Consider the following 23,169-nt stretch of genomic DNA (forward strand, 5'->3'; position numbering starts at 1 on the left):
GTACCAATTCCTCCCAGAGCAGCTCGCCTAGCTCAAGTGCACCCAATTCTCCAGCTGGCTCAGGTCACATAAGACCCAGTACTCTTCATGGGTTGGGTCCAAAGCTTGGTGGACAAAGATACCGGTCAGGAAGACGCAAGTCAGCTGGCAGCATTCCTCTCTCCCCTTTGGCACGAACACCTTCTCCAACACCCCAGCCACCATCCCCTCAACGATCTCCATCACCTTTACTGGGGCATTCAATTGGAAATTCAAAAATAGTTCAGGCATTCCCTAGCAAGATGCACTCCCCTCCAACTATTGTAAGACATATAGTGAGGCCAAAGAGTGCCGAGCCACCCAGGTCTCCACTGCTAAAGAGGGTCCAGTCTGAAGAGAAACTTGCGCCTTCTTATGGTTGTGACAAGAAACACTTATGTTCACGCAAACACAGCCTGGAAGTGACTCAAGAAGAGGTGAATAGGGAATTGTCCCAAAGAGAAATAACTCTTCAGAGCCTGGAGGAGAACGTGTGTGATGTGCCATCACTCACCCGAGTCAGGCCTGCAGAGCAAGGCTGCCTGAAACGCCCTGTCTGCAGAAAGTTGGGTAGGCAAGAGTCCGTTGATGAGCTGGATCGAGAGAAATTAAAGGTCAAGATAGTTATGAAAAAGCAAGATCTTGCTGAGAAACAAGATTGTCTGCAGAAAGCAAGCACTATACATGAGCCTTGTGGTGAATCAGAAAATCCTGCTACCTTAAGACTGGAAGAAAGAGACAAAAAAACATTTCAGAAGGCTTTGGAAAGATCAAATCACTTTGAAACTAAAATTACTGCTCTGGAGACTCCGTCAGTAGGTGGCATACTCAAAGACACCCTTCACAAGAATGCAAACATGAGACCAAATGACTCCGTTCCTTTAGATACACACATGCCATGTCATGGGCCTCCTCTTCATGAACTCAGTCATCTCTCTTATGACTTCAAAAGAATTTCCCCTCCATGTACATTGCAAGATGTGCTACCTCACTCATCTGACAGGCTGCTAAATGGAAAGGGAGAAAACACAGATAAAAATGCACCAACAAAAGAATTTGTCAAATTTGAAAGAATAGATGGTAAGCTTGCAAATATTGATTATCTCAGAAAGAAAATGTCCTTTGAAGAAAAAGATGACAGTCTCTGTCCAGTGTTAAAGCCCAAACTGACATCAAATGTTCATGAATGCCTTCAACTTAACACAGTCAGACCCATCAATATACAGCAGGATTCCACTACAGTTGCTGATAGCAGAGCATTTATTAGTAGTGCACATGCTGCTCAGATTAGCTCAGTTTCTTTTGTTCCTCTCAAAGCCTTGAATGGCCGAGTGGAAACTGGTGTGGAAAAATCAGCCCTGATTTCTGCTGAGTCTCCTGTCAGAAAAAGTCCATCCGAGTATAAACTAGAAGGGAGATCGGTTTCTTGTTTGAAACCAATTGAAGGCACTTTAGACATTGCCTTACTGTCTGGGCCACAGGCTTCAAAGACAGAACTGCCTTCATGCCTGCTACCAGAAAGTCAAAACACCAGCAATGATGTGGGTTCCTCCATGCCTCTGGCATCTCAGTGCAATGGTGTAAAGGAGGAGACATCCTGTCAGAAAGAGGTGGTGTCACCCCGTTCAAAGTCTAATAAATCTAATCTACTAGAGCCCCAATTTTCACAGTCAAGCAACAGTTTTCAAAATGCACCAGCAGCCCCTGTGACCTCTGAACTAGAAACAGGAAAAAAGATTTCCAGCCCAGCTGCTACATGCAACATTTCTGTCAGAGAAGCTGATCAAAAGAGAGAGGCTTCCCATTCAAAACAGAAGGACCATGCAACTGAGGCAAAATTACACACTGTCCAAAATCAGTGTCTCCACATTGCCCTGGCGTCTGCCACACCTTCCACAGCCCCAGGCACACCTGAAAAAACTGCAGGAAAAGAGAGGCAAACCCAAAAGGAGTTGCCTGTCAAGTACCCAGAGGCACAAAGAAATTACGAATCTTTCCCTGCGAAGGCCGAGGGGATCAGAGATTCATCTGTGAAGAAATCTACCCCAGATGCTTTTAAAACAAGCAACTCCAAAACCATTCAGAGAAACTCTGCTGACTTTGCCATTCCCCTTCAAACACATGGAACAACGAGAGTGCAGGCAGCTGGCTCTAAGGTGGAGTCTAAAGATGGCAAAGATCTACCAAAACAATTTGCCAAAGATGACATTACCCCTGCTGGTACTTCTGTAGAGAGGGACATGAACAAGCAGAAAGTGATGGACTCAAAGAGTGAAATGTCCTTGCCCAAAAGGCCTGTACAACAATCAGTAGAGTCTAATACTAAAAATGAGAAATCACTTGTGTGTTCCTGTGTGCAGAAGGACAACTCCAAAGATTTGAGAAAGAAAGATCAGAAACAGTCCAGCAATACACAGCTTCAAACTACGGAGAGAGAGCTACCCAACCTGATTACTAGGCAGCAATTTAGCTCTTCAGGTTCCCCTTCTGTAAGAGAAATTGTATACAGAAACTGTGTAATAGATGCTCCTGTGCATTTAGGTATTCAAGAGCAAGTCACAGCTGGTTCAGCCTGCATGGAAAGCAGTAATAATAAATCCAGGCAAATAACTGAAACTTGTTCTTCTAAATCTAAGCACTGTGACAAATTCACATTTGCACAAAAACAGTACACTGCAAACATAAAAGAAAAAGAAACAGTTATTCAGCCCTCTGCTGGCTCTCGGAAAGATGGGAAACATGCCAATAAAAATGTGCAGGATTCTCTTGCTTTTGTTCCACTTTCTCAGAGAAAACTAAGCAATGAGCATGTTCAGGTAGAAAAGCCTCTGGGTCTGGAACGTGGGTCAGCACCTTCAATCCAAATCAATAGGAGCACTCCTGAAACCAAACCTAAATCCTCTTGTAACGGCCATGCACCAGCAGGCCCAGAAAACTCCAAGCATTTTCTAAGTCAGGAAACAGCAAGCTTCAGTGAGACTGCTGATCAAAAGCAACTCTATGTAAGTGAAAAGCAAAACATGCCTCCAAAGTTTTCCAGTGTGAAAGACTGTCTCTTATTGAACAAACTGGCAGACAAGGGCCCCAGTAATCAGGCCATCACTGCAGACAAAAGACCTGAAGGACAAAAATGCACTGAAGCACTTTATGTTCAGAATGACAATGGGAAATTGGAGCCCAGACTTTTCCTTAACTGTGACAGGGGGAAAGTAGCAGAAAAGGCAGCCATAGTTAGCAAAGGCTCTCCAGATTCAAAAGGGAAGGGACAAGTTAATCAAAAACAGTTAACAGATGCGAACAAGCAGATTACAGCAAAGCTTTTATCAGCTTCCACTGTGCAGAGTTCATGTCATTCAGCTGTAACTCCATCAAAGCAGCTGATTTGTCCACCCAACTTCCTGGAATGTAGGCAAGAAGCATCTCGTTTGTCTTCAGCAAACAATGATGTGTCTTCAACCAAGGTTAAAACAGGCTCACCAGAGCTTCCTGTCACCAGCTGCAAGGAACTGGAAAAGCAAGCCACCTCTTCTACAGGGGATGGTAAAAGAGAAATCACAAAGAGCGTTTCACTGTTGACCTTGCATAGCTCTGCTGTCCCAGTAGAAGCCCTTCATCCTGCTTCAAACCTTGCGAGTAAACCTGGAAATCAAGAAAAGCCTCTTTCTGCAATCAACACTGTGGATGTAAAGGGAAAAGACGCCATTCAAGCTCAGCCTCCTGCTGCAAAAAAACAGAATGTAGGTAAAGATTTACCCAGGTCAGTAACCACCCCTGATGGTCCTAATGCACTTTCATCTGATAAAGACTCAGTGCGGCAGAGGCGAGGAAAGGATGCTTCACGGAGCAGTCCTCACAAAAAGTCCTCTCAATAGCAGTAACTTGGCGGATAAGACTTAGACTTTAACTGAAAATTGTTTGTGACTTGACTACCTTCTGAAACCAGCACTGTGTGGTATCTTTACACAGCAAAGCTTTCCTGCCACTCCAGGAGGGGGCAGCATGTACAAAGAGAGGACCTTTTTCAAAATGCCTTCCCAAATGTAACCGGTAAAACTGTTACCATAGAGTATTTGTATAAAAGTACCTTTACAGTTGAGAGTTGTTGAGAAAAAGATTTTCTCTGTAAATATCTCATGACGTGTTTGGTTTTGAATGTAGCATATATACGTTGCTGCTGATTGCATTGTTTACTATTACCTTTTCTTTAGAGAAAGTTGCTTTGCCACTTATATGCCATACTCAAATATGAAACAGAATTACTGAAACTCAGACCTCGGATAAACACATACAAATATGGTCTGATTTAAAGGGAAAGAAAATAAGCCACATTTTTACTTGTTAAAAATTCTATATAGTGTTAAAAACAATAGAAAAAATATGGTGGCTTATTGTGAGTTTTTATGTATATTTTAAATAACCATAGATTTTGATAGTACTGTATCTGGCTAACTGCTTCACCGGATCGAATGTAAGACCTAACCGAATCTCCCCAGTGCACAGTCCGCCCCTCATTTAGAATAGGCATAGTTACAGTGAAGGGCAAAGCCTCCGTTAACACTACACCCAGTTGAGTAGCATTATCTGGTGAAACAGATGTTCTCATCTTGTCTTTAGGGAGGCTACCTGAGACCTTTGCTTCAGACAAGGCTGAAACTGCAAGCACGTGTGCTTAGTTTCTGCTGCAATCCTGTCTTGGCTCCCTTTTAGCTCTTTTAAATTCAGGCCTTTATAGAGGTGAGGCACAAGTAGAAGCAAATGACTTGCAGTACTATTCCCATCCCTGTTTTTTAATGAATTTAAAGAATATCAATTATCATGGTATGTAGGTTTGAGTAACTAGCTTCGTGCAGTTTAGCTTTTTTCTCTTTTATATGACAAGTCTGGTAAAAAGGAAAAAAGTGATTTCAGTATCATATCTTCACAAAAGATCAGGACATCTGATGCATTTTAATACATAGCTGCGGCCTTATGTTGTAGAGTAAACTTGCTGTTTTTAGCAAGTAATCCCTGGGTTTCACATTCATTTCTAAATGCATTGAGTAGCTCCGGGCATTTCATAACATGATCTCTTTATTTGTATGCAAAAAAAAAAAAAAGTAAATACTGTAATTTAAAAAAGCAGCATTTTTGTAACTAAGGGACGTGTTGGAGCTATTTGGTGCTAGAATGTGACTGTCCTTATTACTTTTGCTAAGCCTTATTTAAATTTTGTATACTGTGGAACATGTTGAATTTGTCTGATCGTTTTAGTGCGGAGGTATTTGGTTTGTTTTGAAGGACAAAAGGTAAAGTTTGAAATACGTACAGGAGCACTACAGAAATATCCACACAGATGAGTATTTTAAAATAACCGGTATTAATAAGATGGTATTTTTGCTTATTTGTGTTAAATATCCATATAAGAGCCAATCTACTATCAGTTTCCTCTGGAATTTCTTTCTCTTTCTAGAGCTATACAATTTTTCCTCAAAGCACAGTGTAATTTAGGCTTGGAGATTTGTAGGGCACCTACTAGTGTGTTAATTTTCCACCCCCACTGGTTAGTTGGGTTTAGATTCATTCCAATTAAAGATAAAATTGCCAGCAAGTCCTCCTAATTTTTCACACTGCGCTATTACATTCATTTCTTTTTCTATGCGCTCACACAATACAATTGGAGAAAATAGTTTTGAAAAATTTTGAAGAGAAAATGGTCTCAGCATTTACAGTATATATCTGTGCTTTGGCGGTTGTTTATAACCAAACACTAATGCACTTAGGTATCATGACATTTCTGGCTGGGAGGTATTTCCTAGTTTACAGTCTTTTGCATTTTTAAACTGTCCTCTTGTTTCCTTTAAAACACGCCTAGCTATTTGTTTACAAATGTATCTTTTATGTATATTTTGTATAGTGCATTATCACTTCTGCCAAATAAGGGTTGTTGGTTTTTTGTTTTGTTTGTTTGGGGGTTTGTTGTTGTTGGGTTTTTTTGTTGCATTTTGGAAGTGTAACAGTGCTTAAGCTCGTGTTCACGTAGTACCTGTTGTTGGTGTTTACCTTACCAGTGAGCTGTTAGAGATCCTTTCACCTGTGTACTAGATGGTCTATCTTTGTGTGATTGTTGATTATGACGTGCTCCTTTGTAGACTTCCTGCTGTAGATTTATCAGCTTACAAAACCAGTTTGTTAGGGTCTGTGCAATAAAGTGTTTGCAGTCTTATTTTCTTTAAGAAACTCCCTATGGATGTCATAATTGTTGTATATTGAACAAAAATATTTATACTTATGCAGTTGCATAAAACTGAAATAAAAATTGAGCATGAAAAGATAGTCATTAGATTTCTTTAATCCCTTTTTCGCCCATTACTCAATGCAGTTCTGTACTACGCTGCATTTACATGTGTTTCGATGACACATGCTCTAATTTATTAAGTTCTGGTATGATCTAAATGTGTTTCTGTTAGTTTTTTCTTATCACCAAGCCAGTTTTGGAAAAGGCTAACCAAACATTTTGCGTGGGGCAGCATGCTCTAGCGCAGGGGTTCTCAAACTGCGGGTCAGGACCCTTCAAGGGGTCATGAGGTTATTATGTGGGGGATCATGAGCTGTCAGCCTCCACCACAAAACCGCTTTATTTATTTATAATAGTGTTAAATATATAAAAAAGTGTTTTTAATTTATAAGGGGGGGGTCACACTCAGAGACTTGCTATGTGAAAAGGGTCACCAGTACAAAAGTTTGAGAATCACTGGTCTAGTGGTTAGAGAAGGGGATTAGGATTCAGTTTCTCTGGGTGATCTCCCTAACTCTGCCGCTGACATGCCATGTGAGCTGGGGCTGGTTAGGTAACCACTCTGCCTCAAGTTTTCTCATCTGTGAAGTGTGAAACTCTCATGAATTAATTGCAAGAGATGTGATTTCTAAGTAAAATTAGTCTGACTCGTGATCTCGCGATAAATTTCTCAAATGTCAGGATTTCTTTCCCTCCCGCTCTCAGCCATCCCCGGGTCTGACAGTGGGAGCCCCTCCTCGTGGGACGTATGACTGAATTACTGTACTGTATCTGGACCCAAGATCTTCATAGTCCAGTGTCCTGTCTCTTGACAGTGGCCAGGAACAGATGCTTCAATTGAAGGTGTAAGAACCCTCCACTGCATACATGTGGTATATGTTCTCATCTGATAGAGACTGGAGAAAGCCCTGAAGCACAAGTTTCAATATCCCTTCCAAAATGTTGTTGTCTTTAATTACAGTAACTCTGGATATACCTGATGTCTGTGTAAATATGCAATCCCTCTTTGAATCTTAAGTTCTTGGCCTCAACAATTTCCTGTGGCAGCGTGTGCCATGGCTGAATCATAGGCTGTGTGCAGAAGTATTCTCTTGTGTTGTTTATTGAGCTTCCCATCTTTTAATTTCATTGAATGTCCCCTGATTCTTTTATTATGAGAGTGAGAACAGAAGTAGAGGGACTGAGGGGGCTGTGAGCCATGCGGGAGCATCCTTAGCATTCCTGGCCCCTTAGGGCGAGAGAGAGAGAGAGAAGGGTACTGTTTGTAGGAGAAGTGGGAAGCGGGTGGGGCTCCTGCTGGGCTGAGTCCTTAGCCTGGGAGTGATTGAGTCCTGTCCAGCCCCTCAGTAAAGGGCATTACGGAAAAGGGTACACTGATCTTTATTGCTCCAAGGAGGGTGGTTCATTGAGACAGTGATAGTCTCCAGATTTGGACACTACCTAGCAGTGGGATGACTTGAACACAGCTGATCATCAGTTGTTAGGAAATGCCTGACCCTCATTATTGCTGCTATTAACAAGTCAAAACTGCATTGTTTCCTCAGTTATTTCCCCCCTACAAAACCAGGTGTCAGTGTCATTACAGCGATACAATTACTGGTTAAACGAGGACTGTACAAAATACATAGGAAGACAGTCGCTGATCTACTGCTCTTTGACAAATCTGCCAAGTGTCCAGCATCTTGCTTGACACACGTGTAGGCCACCCCTGGGATGACCAGATAGCAAGTCTGAAAAATCAGAGTGGTGGTGTAATATTCTTATATAAGACAAAGCCCCTAATATTGGAATGGTCACCCATGACCTACACTAAATGCCATGCTGGACTCTGAGCAAGCAGAAGGGTAGAAGCTGCCGGTCAGACTTGTCGCCACCATGGGTGGTGATTGCACCTGCCAAGCGGGCTGCTCTCTGCCTCTCCCAGTATTGTCTCCAGCGCTCCTAGCTAGCAGAGAGGAGGAGGGGTCCGTAGAATGTCAGATGAGAAGCTGGAGGCAGGAGAGTGGGAATCATAGGTTACTGCTCACAAAAGAAATTATGAGAGTTGGCAACACAAGTGAAGTGACCTGAGTTATAGGCTCTCCTTCCTCCCTGTGACAGGTTCCCCCCAGGGTGCCACCTGGAAGTGGGGTACCACTGAGCCCCCCGACCCAGCAGCCTGGGCTCCCTTCTACACTGTACTGCTCTGACAAGCTTACAAGACCTGCAGGCTTCAGCCTGCACTTTCACCAGCATACATGTAGGTAGGGACATACCCAGCTGCAGTACACACAGGCAGGCTCTTTAACCAGCCCCTGCATGGGAAGGCTTCAGCTAGGGCACCTCCCAATTCCTAAGGCACGCACCCCCTCTGCAATGTAAACCCAAAATTATACCATCCTGTGCTGCACAGGGAACTGTATGGCATAAGCTCACAAAATTTACCCCCTCCCTCAATGTGGAGAGGAATATGCAACAGGTTTGTCCCCCTGAGTTATAATTTCCACGCACTGGTTTTAGATAAAGCAAAAATAAGTTTATTAACTACAAAAGATAGATTTTAAATGATTATAAGGGACAGCAAACAGATCAAAGCAGATTACCTAATAAATAAACAAAAATACACAAACTAATCTTAATATACTAAATAGACTGATAATGAATAGCAGATTCTCACCCAAAGTGATGATATAAGCAGACTGCAGATTCTTAAGGGGCAAGCTGCACTTGCTTACCCATCGGAATCCCCAGGTGTTCCATTCAGAGGCTAAAAATCCCTTTAGCCATGGTTAGAGCCCTTTGTTTCAAATCTTGGTTCCCACGCCAGTCAGTGGAAAAATACTGACATCCCAAGATGGAGTTCAGCACCAGGGGAACTGGTCACTCGTCCCTGTAGTGTCACAGTAGCCATAACTCGGAGGCTGTCTGTAGCCTCAGGAAGGCTCCCCAGGTGGGAGATAAGCTTCTCCTAAGGCCTGTTGTTTCTTTTTAATGGCTCATTAACCTGAATTGGCCTTTCCCAGTCAGCCATCTAGACTGAGAGCATTTTGCCTAGTGGGAGTTGCCCAGGTGTAACAACATTTTGAAATACTGAAAAATAGTCAATCTTCATAACTTTGGATACAAATAGGATAATTATATTCCACAAACCATAATCTTTCCAATGACATCTCACATGACTTATCTTGCATAAAATACATCATACTCATATCATAATAATATCACTGTGAAGAATATTGGGGTGCAGTGCCACACTCCCCACACCTGCGCCCAACTGCTCAGGGGAGCTCTGGAAAAGTGTGAAAGGGAAATTAGCCTCTATGCAATGCTTTTCACCAGCACCAAATGCACACAGTGTTTTCAAAACAGGTACTTAGCATAGGGGCTGGCTTCCTCAAGGCCCTGGGGTTCTCAAGCCCCCACTCTGCCCCGCCTCTTCCCACCCAGTTCTGCCCTCTCCCCCAAGTGCACCACCCCCCCGCTTCTCCCACTTCTCCTTCCCCCCCAACACCTCCTGCACACCGCGGGACAGCTCATAGTGGTGGGTGGGAGGCACTGGGAGGGAGGGGTAGGAGTTGATCGGTGGGGCCACCAGTGGATCGGAGCCACTGGGGGAAGGCGGAGGATTTGGCTGCCGGTGGGTGCTAAGCACCCACTAATTTTTTTCCAGACCTGGAGCACCCATGGAGTCAGCGCCTATGGTACTTAGCCCCATATACAAATGATAGATAATAAATTAGTAAAATAATTTGTACAGATGTCACACTGGGAGCTGCAGAGAATTTGGCAGTGATTAAATGAGCAGATAATCTGCCCTAGATAACCAGAAGGAGGGCACGCTGCATGTTTCAACAGGTGCGTAACAGCATTTCTGCCAGGCTGTGGGTACGTTTGCATTGATAAGCTCAGCAGAAGTGTGTTTGAGGGATTTGAATGACGGGAGGCTGATAGGTAACACCAGAATATAGAGGTCAGGTTAAAAGAGGGAGCCTAGATGACAGCACAACAATGCCTAGAGAAGGCTACAGGTACCGCAAGGTGGGAGGCAAGGCTCTGGCAGGGCTAGGGAAGAATAGGAAGAAACAAGGGCAGGAGTGCAGGTAGCAATGGTGTGTAATATAGCATCTTGAAGGTTAGGCATGAAGCTTGTACTTGAATCAGAAGACAAGAGGAAACTAGTGGAGGGATTCAGATGGGAGAGTATCATGGTCTGAGTGGCTGGCCCAGAATCAGAAGTGTGACTGGTCACGGTGGGTTCAGTCCCAGGCATGGACAAGCTTGGTGATGGAAAGAAAGGGAAGAACACACACACACTTTATTTTTAAGTTATTCACTCAAGAAATTGGCCTGCATCTTGCCATGGAGGTCTGCAGTTTGGTTAGAGCATCAGCCTTTTCCTAGCCAAAGATGGGGAAAGAAGAACTTTGCTCTGAGCATTGCTGGTTTTTCAATGTGGAGTAAAGGGAACTGCTACTTTAAATCTAACAATTTACTCCCTAATCTCAGAAACGAAACTTGTTAGTTACAAGCAGTTTAGGTTCATTTCCCATCTAAATAATGACTTCAAAAACTACATTGCAAGTCACTGTAAGGTTTCTACTTGTATTGTAATTTTGTTTACATCGGCGAGCTGGGAGCCAGGATGGTCTTGAGTTCAAATCCATCAGACATCATTCACCTCAGGCAATTCACTTCATCTCTGTGTGTCAGCTCTCCAGCTGTGTTTAAAAAATAAGAGATAAAAGCAAAACCTGACTGAAAACCAAGTGCTGCATCAGATCAGAGCTCTACTGGGTAAAATAAATCCTATAAAGAAAGATAAATCCAATGTCACTTTCTGTTGATTTATATCCTCACTAAGTAATCCCCAAAAAACTAAACCTTTAGACTTTGAATTTCCCTGTATATAATCAGTGCTTTGTGCTGCATTGTATTTATATATAAATATATTCCTTCAGAAGGGGCAGTCCAATCTGTATATTTAGGATTTGTATACCTAGTAATGAGCAACATATGCCGTTCACCTTTATTATTTGTGTAACTTCTAGGTGTGAATGGTGCTTGACAAGCAAATAAAAAGGCAAAGGCCCTGCTCAGAGAGAGTTCACATTCTAAATTAAATAAAAGAGAAAACAAAAATGACAGCAGACCAAGGTGGGATAAAAATAAAAAGAAGTGAGATGGTAACGTGGCGGAGACGTGTATTGTATTGTACTTGGAGAAGCACAGATCTCCCAAAGAGAGCAAATATGTTCATGTGATGAAGTGGAGAAATTGCTTGCCAGCTCAGCAGGGGTTAAGGAGCGCCTGTGGGCCTAGCTAGCCCCACCTCGTTATACCTGCAGCCAACCCCAGGCCTGGAGTGGGGAGAAGAGAGAGCCTGGGCCAGTTCAGGGTTGACTGGTGAAGAGGCAGGAGCTAGCTGCCTGAAAGGAAGAAGCCAAGGCAGCCCCCAGGGAGCACGTTCTCTCCCCCTGCTTGCAGTGCCCCCTGTTCAGCCCCCCTTGTGTTGACTCTCACAAGGCCCTGGGCTGGGACCCGGTGGAGTGGGAGATCCTAGGTCCCTCTACCCCGCCACTGCCTGAAAGACTGAGGCACCTTGGCCCAGGGAAACAAGGGACTGGAAGTCAAGTACACCATCCACTAGGTCACCTGGCCCTCCAAGCATCCTGGTACACTTAATTCTTGTTAAATTATTTTTGCTCATTTTCATTTTTTTACCTTCTTTGTTGACTTTTTGTTTCTTAGTTGACTTGTAAGTGGTTGAAATTTAGCTCTGCTCATGGCCCTAGGACACTGGGTCGGGTTTCTGTAGCTACAAAGGGGTTCACGTTGGAGATTTTGTCTCTGGGAGCTGAGCAAGGTTTGAGTCTAAAGTTCCTCTTTCAAGGTGAGGCGGTGTTGCAGAAGGCACGGTGATGCATGCTGGAATAAGAGTGCTGATGCTACAGTTTTGGGTCCCAGGCAGGGTGAGTAGTTGATACTTGCCGAGCTGCAGTTCGACAACTGAGGTATGTCAGCAGAAATGTTTCTGAAACCTTGGCACAATGCTTTCACAAGCTGTAATGCTGCTCTGTTCACTTTTGACTCCACTGTTTGTGGATCGCTTTTGTAGCAAGCTGTTGTAGAGAATAAATTATTCGAGATGCATGTTTCTTTCCACTTACATTTTTAAGCAGGCACCTTCATGTTTTCTCCTGCTGTGCCCCCATAAACATCCACAATGTTTTCTCATTGTCCTCCTTCAAATCCCTCCTTAAAATTCTCCTTTGCTGTGATGACTTCAAAAAATGTGACAACGGTTAGGCGGCTGATATGCTAAGACCGCTGCCTGTCGTGCTGGCCAGTATTGTCGTCGTCTTCCTTGTACTCCCCTATTCGTAACCGTTAACTCTTGTCTTAGACTTCGATTGTAAGGTCTTTGGGGCAGGGACCATCATTGTGTTCTGTGTTTATACAGCCCCTAACACAGTGGTCCATGACTGGGGCTCCTAGGCACTATGGTAATACAAATAAATAACTGCAGAGCTTACTGTATTGAACCAATTCTGTTTTGGAAGATGTGCCTTGAATCAGCTAGTGAAAGTTCAGCAGTTTCTGGGGTTTATGTAGCTCGCTTTGCACTGTTCTCAAAGATATGCTGATGGAGGCTTGACAAGTCAGTCAAATCATGTAAATTGACCACCTATTATTTGGCCACGGTCAAATATTGTTCAATATTCCAGCAAGAATGCCCTGCTGTAGCTGGCGGCCTCCCTTTTTGGTTGCATCATGCTTCTTTCATTTTTCTAGCACTTCATTTAATTGTGTTTCCATTATTGTGAGTTTAAATTACTCAGTTAAATGTTTTTTGTAATTAGCCACAAGTATCTATTTCAGGCTAAGCCTACTGGCAACCATAAAGTCTTACTCTTACTGTTCTAATAAACCAGTGCTGTACAATATTTGACCATTTTTGACATTATTGACCAATGTTTGTCCAGTCAATTGAGCAATTATTTTTCAAATAAGGGGCGGGGGTGAGGTAATATCTTTTATTGGACCAACTTCTGTTGGTAAAGAGACAAGCTTCCGATCTTACACAGAGCTCTTCCTCAGGTCCTGGCTCCAACCACACTGCAAAGAATTATTTGCAGACCAGGCAAATACCCAATCCAGTGTTGATGAGTTTCTTTGCTTAAAGGGGGCTTTGCATAGACATGGTTTGCCCCAAGAAGTTCTTCCTGTCTTAGATCACTCTGGGTGCAAGCATCATTTTGATGGAGGCTGCCTGTTCTGCTGTTTCTGTCTATACAAATACCATATGCATGACAGGGTCAGCTCACTGGGTCACAATACCACATTTTTACATTGGATAGCTTGCCTCTGACAGCAACAACTTGTAATGTATAAAACCAATTGACATTAGTGTGTGGACATGCTATGTTATCATAACCAAGACATGGCAGTGATACACACAGCTGTGGAATCGACAGCAGACATCAAAACTTGCCTACTGTGCAATTTTCAGCGTGGCTTTCCTGTTTAAAATAAGGATGCCGGCAGATAATTGTTTATCTAAGTTAAATAGCTTGGGGGCTGTATAATATGTGAGGGAAGTTGTAGGTCAATCTGTGTATGGGAAGTGCAGACATTTTAAAGAGCTACAAGAATCTCCATTTTGTAGACTTACACGAGCCACACTTGGTACCTGCTACAAAAGGGAGAGAAATATTATCAATGTTTTCTCTTCTATCTTGTAAGTCTCGCGAATTGAGTGGAAACTTTCCAACCCAGTGGTGATCTTCAATACATTAACTATCTTAGACTTTATAGGGAGAACATTCAAGGAAAAGCCTCTGGGATAATAGCTGAAGTTGCACTGTGTAGAGTGTTCAAAGAAGAACTCGGCTCCCATGCATCGAGTAAATGCCACATTCCATTCATCACAACTGAGAGCCTTTGTTCCATACAGTGTATATACATTTCTGTGGAAAGAGAACAGTGCACAGCTTTGGAGGGGATTGGCTCTTTACAACAGGGTTGAGTTGTTATGGAAGCACTGGTGCAAAAACTTGCATTCTAGCCACAAAGGGCAGACTAATAGACACACCGAGTACTTGTCAGGCTTTGGGCCAAGTATAAATATTAACTCCTAACTATTGCTGTTTGGATTTAGTAACCTGTGATAAAGTAAAGCAGAAACTCCCTAATTCAACACTATTAAGTAATGCTAAGTCTTTTCTGAACTTTGCAGAGCTCACTAGAAAAGGCCATGCACTAGAAGTACAGACCCCAGTCCCACTACGAAATAGCCATCAGCTCCATGCGCATTCAGGGTATCCGAATGCACGTGAACCTACTAGGCATCTCATCTCATTTTGCTTACATCCTTTAGTTTCCTTTTCTGCACTTCCACAAAGGGAAACTGTTGGCATTTACCAGCACAGCTGACGCAAAGGCTGCCAACAACACTGATCTCTGCCCATCCAGCATCTGGACTAAGAAGTTTTTAAGGTCCTTAGAAGTTTTTAAGGTCAGGCTTGACAAAGCCCTGGCTGGGATGATTTAGTTGGGATTGGTGCTGCTCTGGGCAGGGGGTTGGACTAGATGGCCTCCGGAGGTCCCTTCCAACTCTATTATTCTATGATTCTATGAACGTTCAGATACTAAGGTCGGAGAAAACTGAAGTGGTGATATGGCTTTAGTGGAACGTTAGTCCAGCCACTCCCCATTTACAATTTAAGTTAATTATAAATCCTTCCAAGGCTTAGTCTGACTTCTCAATATTATGATGTATTTATATATTCATTTACTAATTAAACTCTCTCTATATTTTTTCAGAGATCAATGCTCCATAAAAGCCAACCCCACCAAAAGGCAATAATCGTGTGAATAAGAATACAGCCATCTTCCCTTTTAAATCAAGAGAAATATAATTACATGTGATAAAATATTCTCTGCCTTTTTAAATGATAATATCTGTAGCTGCAACCCTGTGAGGATTCTGCTTTCAGGCCCTGGGGCAGGTCTGGCATTTTAACGTTCTGTTTAGTTCTGTTTCTGTGGAGCATGTGATTGGGCTTTCAGTCCTTGTTTTGAAGCCAGAGTAGTTCATACTCCCTGTTAACAAGGGGTGGTGCTGACCAGGTAGGCCAAATATATAGACCAATTACAAGGCATATACTTGAGACAACAGAGGAGTCCAAATGGCAAAATGGATCAAAGAGATGAGAACCAAGGACCAAAGATTTGTTCAGAAAATAGGGGAGACCCAGAGTCCTCGCAGACTTTCATGTTCAAGTCTGTCAGGAGCAGAGGGTGTTTGAACATAACAATGGCCATACTGGGTCAGACCAATGGTCCATCTAGCCCAGTATCCTGTCTACCCACAGTGGCCAATACCAGGTGCTTCAGAGAGAATGAACAGAACAGGCAATCATCAAGTGATCCATCCCCTGGATTTATATGGAGGCATTATGATATTTTCTGTCTTTTTATCCCTTTCCTAATGATTCCTAACATACTATTAGCTTTTTTGACTGCTGCTTCACATTGAGTGGATGTTTTCAGAGAACTATCCACAATGACTCCAAGATCTTTCTTGAGTGGTAACAGCTAATTTAGACCCCGTCGTTTTATATGTATAGTTGGGATTCTGTTTTCTAATGTGCATTACTTTGCATTTATCAACATTGAATTTCATCTGCCATTTTGTTGCCCATTCACCCAGTTTTGTGAGCTCCCTTTATAACTCTTCGTAGTCAGTTTTGGGCTTAACTATCTTGAGTAATTTTGTATTGTCTGCAAATGTTGCCATCTCACTGTTTTACCCCTTTTTCCAGATCATTTATGAATATGTTGAATAGGACTGGGTCCAGTACAGACCCCAGGCTACACCACTATTTACCTCTCTCCATTCTGAAAACTGGCCATTTATTCCTACCCTTTGTTTCCTGTCTTTTAACCAGTTACAAATCCATGAGAGAAACTTCCCTCTTATCCTATGACTGCTTACTTTGCTTAAGAGCCTTTGGTAAGGGACCTTGTCAAAGGCTTTCTGAAAGTCCAGGTACGCTGTATCACCCTTGTCCATATGTTTGTTGACCCCTTAAAAAAATTCTAATAGATTGGTGAGGTATGATTTCTCTTTACAAAAGCCATATTTACTCTTCCCCAACAAATCATGTTCATCTATGTGTCTGATAATTCTGTTCTTTACTATAGTTTCAGCCAATTTGCCTGGTACTGAAGTTAGGCTTACTCATCTGTATTTGCTGGGATCACTTCTGGAACCTTTTTAAAAAATTGGCATCACATTAGCTATCCTCCAGTCATCTGTACAGAAGCTGATTTAAATGATAGGTTACATACCACAGATTGGATCCATGCATGTCCCTCCCCTGTCCCCAAAAAATCCTTTTACTTATTAACCTAGCATGCATCTTTTTGCAATGTAGAAAACACATTTTGAAGTTAGGTATCCAATAGAATTTGTAAAAAAAAAAAAAAAAGTGGCAAATTTACTAATACATTGGAAAAATAGGTAAAATGCCTGCAATATTTGAAGGGTATTTTAATATATCAAGAGTTGCAAACACACATTCATGATCCTGGACTGAATATCATCTTTTATTCCCTAAGGTCTTCCTTTCTTGTGTGCTAGTTTGTCATTCTTTCTGTGGCCATGTCTACACTTGAGTTGGAAGTGTAAATTCCAGCTTGGTAGACATATGTGCATCAGCTTTGATCAAGCTAGTGCACTAAAAATAGCAGAGTAGCCTCAATGGTGCAGGAAGCAGGAGAGGCTAGCGGCTCTGAATACAATCCTGCTCTGGACCCTGGGTACTTGAGCAACTATCCCATCCCACTGTCCATGCCACTACAATAGCGCACTGCAGAGCATTGAAATCAAAACTGAGAAGAAAAACTGGGATTGATGGTATCTGGATACTTTCCCCACCTCTGCCACTGACACATTATGTGACCTGAGGCCAGTTACTTAACCTCTCTGCCTCTGTTCATGCATCTGTCAAGGGGAAGTGAGACTAACCCAACTTCGCAAAGTGCTCTGAGTTCCTCTGACAAAAGGTGCTATGTAAGTGCGACTGATATCTGTGATCATTCAGCTGAGGAGTGGTCCTGGGGAGAAAGGAGAATTTCTGGCTGCTTGAATGGCAAAGTGAGGTTTCGGTGGAGATGGTCCCCACACAGGAATCTCCCTCCCTCTTCACTTGTCCTGACCTTTTGACATGACCCATCTCTTTTTGCTGCATGTTCCTGGCCCCTCCCTCAGTCCATGAACCAGTAGATGGGAGGCAGGTTGAATTGGGAGAACCTGCAACATGCCAGAAGCAGGGAAGTTGTGCGGGTTGTGAGCCACAAGAGAACATGCTTAGCTCTCCCCGGTCCGCCCTAAGAGGGAGAGGGAAGGGTGCTACTTGCCTGGGGAGTGGAAGCAGGAGCCGGGAAGTAGGAAGCTGGGCTGAGAAATTAACCTGTGAGTGATTGAGTCCTCTCTAGCCCCTCAGTAAAGGACATTACCAGACAAGGATCCACAGGACTTCTCTGCTCTGAGGAGAGTAACTCATTTGAACAGTGAGGACCTCCAGCTTTGGGCACTTCCTGGCAGTTGGAGGAATTGAAAACAGCTGGCCATCAACTTCTGGGAAATGCTTGGCCCTGGCAGTCATCATTACTGCATTTCGCAAATCACAGCTGCATTGTTGGCTCAGGTATTTCCCCCGTACAAGCCCAGCTGTGAAGGGGTATTGTCATTGTCACGACCGCTGTTACAAATGCCCCACAATTAGTATATGGAGAAAATAAACAATATTTTCTCATTAAATCATCACAGCATGTTCAATGCTGCAAAATGCATACGGCTCCTGTGACACACACACCCCCACACTGGCCCCCCTCTCATGTTCCTGCAGCCTCTCTGCCTGCTCGATTCCTCCTGCTTTTCCAGGCCCAGCAGAGAGGAGGAGCTGCCTGCAGCAGGGTCAGTGCCCCAGCAGGGCAGTTGAGCTCCGATGGGGATACTAAGAACTACTGGGGGAAATGGTGGGGCAAGAGGCAGAAAGGGGTGACAGGAGTTATTGAGGAAAAGGTGAGGGGCTACTGGTGGGAAAGGAAGTGGACAGGAGCTAAGGGAGGAGAAGGGGTTAATATGGAAGAGATGTGGGTGACAGGCTAGTAGAGAAGACATGAACTACTGCGTCTAGATATTCCCTGATAAGAGGTTCCCTTCTGGCCAGTGACTGCAAAGTTCCTCAGATTGCCCTGATTCCCCCACAAGCTGCCCCTGGTTCCTCACAAACCCTTGCATCCCCGTCCCCACACCACACACACACACACTTTTGAGGGCAAAAAATAAGGCCCTGCATTTCACCTACACCCAGTGATTCAGTGAACAATGATCAGGAAAGAGGCCAGTCTAATTTTCTTTTAGAGCAACCACGTGTGCAGGACCAGCCGTGCTATTGCCTAAGCCATTCAGACAGCACTGGTGTCTAAATTCTGACTTCAGAGCAGCCTATTCATTTGGGGGAACCGGTATTCCCACTTCATTTCTCACCCCTTTCCTCCTCGGTGACATTCCCTTAGCCCACTTAGCTGCCTGAGGCCCCAGGACAAGCTTATAGTTGAGGGCTAGTGGCAGACTTCAATGGGACTAATTATTATTATTTGTATTACCCGAGAGCCTAGGAGCCCTTGTCATAGATCAGGACCCTACTATGTTACTTGTGTGGCTAAAGCTCTTCACAGGATCTGGCCCTGGTTTATTTTTTCATAGTAATTTTTCTTTAATCAGTTGCTAAAAATGAGAATGGGGCGTGTAATACTAATATTAAAAGGAATATTGCCCAGGAACAAAGCAACAAGTAGGGAAAATGACCTTTTCTTCAAAATTTGTCTAGTCACTGTCCTTTCTTCCTTTCTTTAAAAATGACACTGGTGGAGCCATCCTTCACTTAGAGTTGTTCGTAATGTCTCTTTAAAAAGCGTGTGATCCAAACCAAGATAACAGCAACAAGCAATATCAAAACCAGCACAGCGCAAACAATTCCTGCAACACTGATCCCGCAGGACAATGTTACAGTGGACAGCTTAGCACCTGCTAGAGATTTGGGCTCACAACACACTGTCCCTTCAGGGTCTTCAATTTTATCCATATTCTGCTTGTACCAAGTTATTAAACCAATATTAGAGCAGGTGCATTCCAGTGGATTGTAACTTAAATTGATTATACTCTGGCCAGATAAGTTAGTTAACATGTCACGTGGTATAATATGGATCCTATTATTGGCAAAATTGAGATAGATGCTCTTGAGATTGGAAAATGCATCTGTGCTGAATGCAATAAGCTTGTTGTGGCTCAGGTCAACCTGCTTTAGCTTCTTGAGGGTGTGAAATGCTTGGTTTTGTATAGCTGTCAGATCACAGAATGATAAAATTAACACCTCTAAACTGGATACCTGGTGAAAGAGATTGTCATTCAGAATGGTCCCTGATGGAAACTTATTCCCCCTAAGGTTCAACAGGAAAAGGTTTTGCAGCCCCTGTAAAAGGTGCTGAATGTTGGTATCAATATAGGAGTAAGAAAGGTTCAGGACACGCAAGAGATGCAGATTGCGGAAAGGACCCTGGGAAGCATTGATGTGAAGACGTGTAAAAGCTAAATCCAGGAGCTCCAGGTTCACACCTTCCTTAAAGGCCAAATCTTGGAACTGAAGCTGCTTGTTGTAGCTCAGATTCAGGTGTTGTAATCCGATCAGGCCTTTTAGCTGCTTGCTGCAGCAGTCTCCATTTTCTATGTAACTCTGGCTTAAATCCAGGTGTTGAAGCTTTGACAGTGTTTCTAAACAGCCAGAGCCTAAGTCCAGATTCTCAGCATTTTCTCTGATATGGAGGTGGGTGAGAGAGGAGAAGGCGGTGGAGCTAATGTTGCAAATGTGCTTAAAGGCGTTCCTATTGAGAATTAATTCTTCCAACATGTTCATGCCACTGATGTCAGGAGGTAACATGCTGATATAGGTGTGAGTCAGATCCAGCCTTTGGAGTTTGCTCAAACACTGAAATGTAGCAGCAGACAGGTGAAGGAAATGCCGCTTTTGCAGATTGATATCCATCACAGAGATATTGCACAGGTTCTGTAGCATAGTAGGGTTTATGGGAAGCCCATTTTCTACATCCTCAAATGACCCCAACCAAAGAGTATGGGTTTTGGTATCCTGCATCCCTGCTAAAACCACAGAAATGTCAATGCAACCTCCAAAGTCCAAGCTGTAAAATAAGTTGGACTGGAATGCCCCAGCTTCAATGTGCATAATATCATTTCCCTTCAAGATCAGAGTTAAATTCTTTGTCTGCAGCAGAATATCTATGTCTTTTGCTGCTATTCTTTGTATGTTGTTCATTTGAAAATCAAGGTATTTGAGGTTTCTGGTTGGAAAGCTTGGAGGGAGCTGCAGTGAGGAGATGTGATTGCTACCCAAGTCAAAAGTCTCTAAATTTTCCAGATTCTGCATTGGAATAAATGCTAAACTGGTTAGACCTGTCTCAGTTAAGACAAGATGCTTCAGAGACTGTGGGCCAACAAATGCTGTGTCAGCCAGAAACATGAGTAGGTTTCCAGTCAAGACAATAATGTTCAGATGAGTGTTGCTTTGAAAGGCACCTTCATACACCCAGTTAATTTGACACCTTGAAAAGAACACAATAATCCAATGACGTTAGCAATAAATCAATCTGATGAAATTTTCCCACTATTACATGGTCATTTAAAAACAACAATCGAAATGCAATCTCATGTACAAAGAAAACCCAATGAACTATGGTGGTCTTTGAGTTAAAAGCTATTATTTTCTTTGCTGGTGGCACATAGCTGATATTCAGAAGTCACTATGTTTTAAACTCAGATGAGAAGACGACATAATGGGAAGTGAAAACTGTCTAGGGCTGATCGGGTGTGGAGGTCCCGACTGTGACGTTGTTCATGAAAGTCACACAGAGACATGCTAAGTAAGGGGGGGTTTCCCATTGTCTTCCCTAATCAACACAATCAAAATCTTATCCCTATAATAAGGGCACTTCTTACAAGGCTAGAATCTCCTTCTCCCCACATTTCATGAATGATATTTTCATGGAAAAGCAGGTGAGATGTTTCCTACAGCAAATTTGTTGGTGCTAACATAAATAATAGGACGTGAGGGTTTCACCCATTGTCCTGCAAATGGTCCAATGACTCCAGGCCTTAACAGGAGAGCCCAGACAAACGCTATTTCCAAATAGCTAGGCACTCTTAATTGGCAAGACAATGCAACAGTTATCTGCAAGTCTCTGAAGGTTCTGCTGTGAAGATGGTTGCCATGGTATACTATGGAAGCCTTCAGTTCTTTATTGGTATTGCAAAAGGTTGAAACAAGGGCATATAAGCAATGGCAGATTCAAAATAAGTTATGAGTTGTGTGATCAGTGGAAGTGACAAAGATTTCCAGTACCTTGTTAAGTCTAAATATACCAGATTCTTTAGCTTGCTGAAGGTTGAATTGTGAAGGGAAGAAAGCAAGTTAAAGCTGAAGTCAAGGATTTCTGTTGTGGCTGGGAGTCTTTCAGGAATCTCTCTCAGTCCTAAATCTTCACAGCTATAGCTTTTGTTGGCTATAACCTGTGGAAATTATATATTTATTATTAAATACACCAATATAGGCATACTGTGAATTTAAACACGAAGCTCTGACATGCACATTCTACCAAGTAGCTGCCTTAGAAATAAACCATTTAAAAACATAACAGTCAAAGCATATCTTATAGCACTTACCATACCTGATCACACTCCACTGTATTCCAAAACCTTGAATTAGAACAATTCAAAAACCTAATGTAGCATTGTATTTAAAAACAAACAATCCCCCCTTAAAGATTAAACGTCTGGATAGCAGTGAAGTGAGTGGAGAAAGAGCTATTATGACCCAGATGCCTAATGGTGAGGAAACTGAGTTCAATTAAAAAAAACCCAAACTGCTGGATTCTGCAAGGATGGAGGTGGGAGTGCCGTGGATCAGCAGCAGGAAAGCCTAACAGGAGCCTACTGGCAACATATGAGAGTGTTTTTTGAACTCTTAATATCAACCTGAAATATGCAATCCTGGGACTTCGTGGAATGCAGTTTTTAAACCACAGGCTTGGTTCTTTTATGCTAATATTAAGTGCACATCATTCTGTATTTCATTAACCAATTAAAATATGTAGGACAGTATAAATTATTAATCCCCAATAAATAATCTGTGGGTTTTGTAACAAGGCTCACTGTAAAATAAGTCCCAGGGAATTATGAAGATCTTGCAAAGAGAGCTTGGCTCAGAGTGCTAAAATACTGTTTTATAACAGAAAATGTCTGCTCAAATAAAAAAGGAGCTGAGCTGTGTTTATACTCTCAGCAAGGGATTGCTAAGCACATTTAGCTGAAACTGGACAAAAATTAGTACCTGAGAAACTGAGACTTTTAAATTCTTTTAAAGACTTTTCAGTCTTGGAAATGGAATAATCTGTCTCTTATGCAAATATATTCACCCCTCCAAAGTTAAAACAGAGGGATTCATTAATATACCAGACCTGCCTCTGACTTCACAGGGGACTATATTGTCAATCAAAACACAAGGGCATTATGCATGCTCAGGCACAGTCCTCAGTAGGCTGATCGGCGTCACTGTGTGCAAAACAGGTGCATGAAAAGTCCATCTTTATTTCAGGCTTCAAACCCATGATCGCTGCCTAAGCAAACAGGCTGACATTCACAGGTGCAGTGGAATCAATGCCTAAGGAATGTCTGCCCATCAGAACCAATGGAATGAGAGTGCAGGGAAGAGGCAGCCATTCACCAGAGGACTTCAAGCCTTCCTTTAAGTAAGACC

At 42.8% G+C, this 23,169-nt stretch overlaps 2 protein-coding genes across 10 annotated transcripts in view; one reads left to right on the forward strand and one right to left on the reverse strand.

Annotated features, from left to right (window-relative positions):
- MAST4 (microtubule associated serine/threonine kinase family member 4) overlaps positions 1-16,643 on the forward strand; it is a 446,036-nt gene extending 429,393 nt beyond the window's left edge. For all 8 annotated transcript variants that reach the window (XM_043546459.1, XM_043546460.1, XM_027821471.3 and 5 more), the window contains one exon: positions 1-16,643. In XM_043546459.1, coding sequence (XP_043402394.1) covers positions 1-3,890 — 3,890 coding nt within the window. In that variant the 3' untranslated portion in view covers positions 3,891-16,643.
- The window catches only part of CD180 (CD180 molecule), a 23,805-nt gene continuing 6,293 nt past the window's right edge, over positions 5,658-23,169 (reverse strand). For both annotated transcript variants that reach the window (XM_043546466.1, XM_007059006.4), the window contains 2 exons: positions 21,757-21,923; positions 5,658-20,959 (listed from right to left, as the gene is read on the reverse strand). In XM_043546466.1, coding sequence (XP_043402401.1) covers positions 19,228-20,959; positions 21,757-21,923 — 1,899 coding nt within the window. In that variant the 3' untranslated portion in view covers positions 5,658-19,227. The remainder of the gene's footprint in view (positions 20,960-21,756; positions 21,924-23,169) is intronic.

The sequence above is a fragment of the Chelonia mydas genome, chromosome 5 (genome assembly GCF_015237465.2).
Source record: "Chelonia mydas isolate rCheMyd1 chromosome 5, rCheMyd1.pri.v2, whole genome shotgun sequence".
Classification (NCBI taxonomy): Eukaryota; Metazoa; Chordata; order Testudines; family Cheloniidae; genus Chelonia; species Chelonia mydas.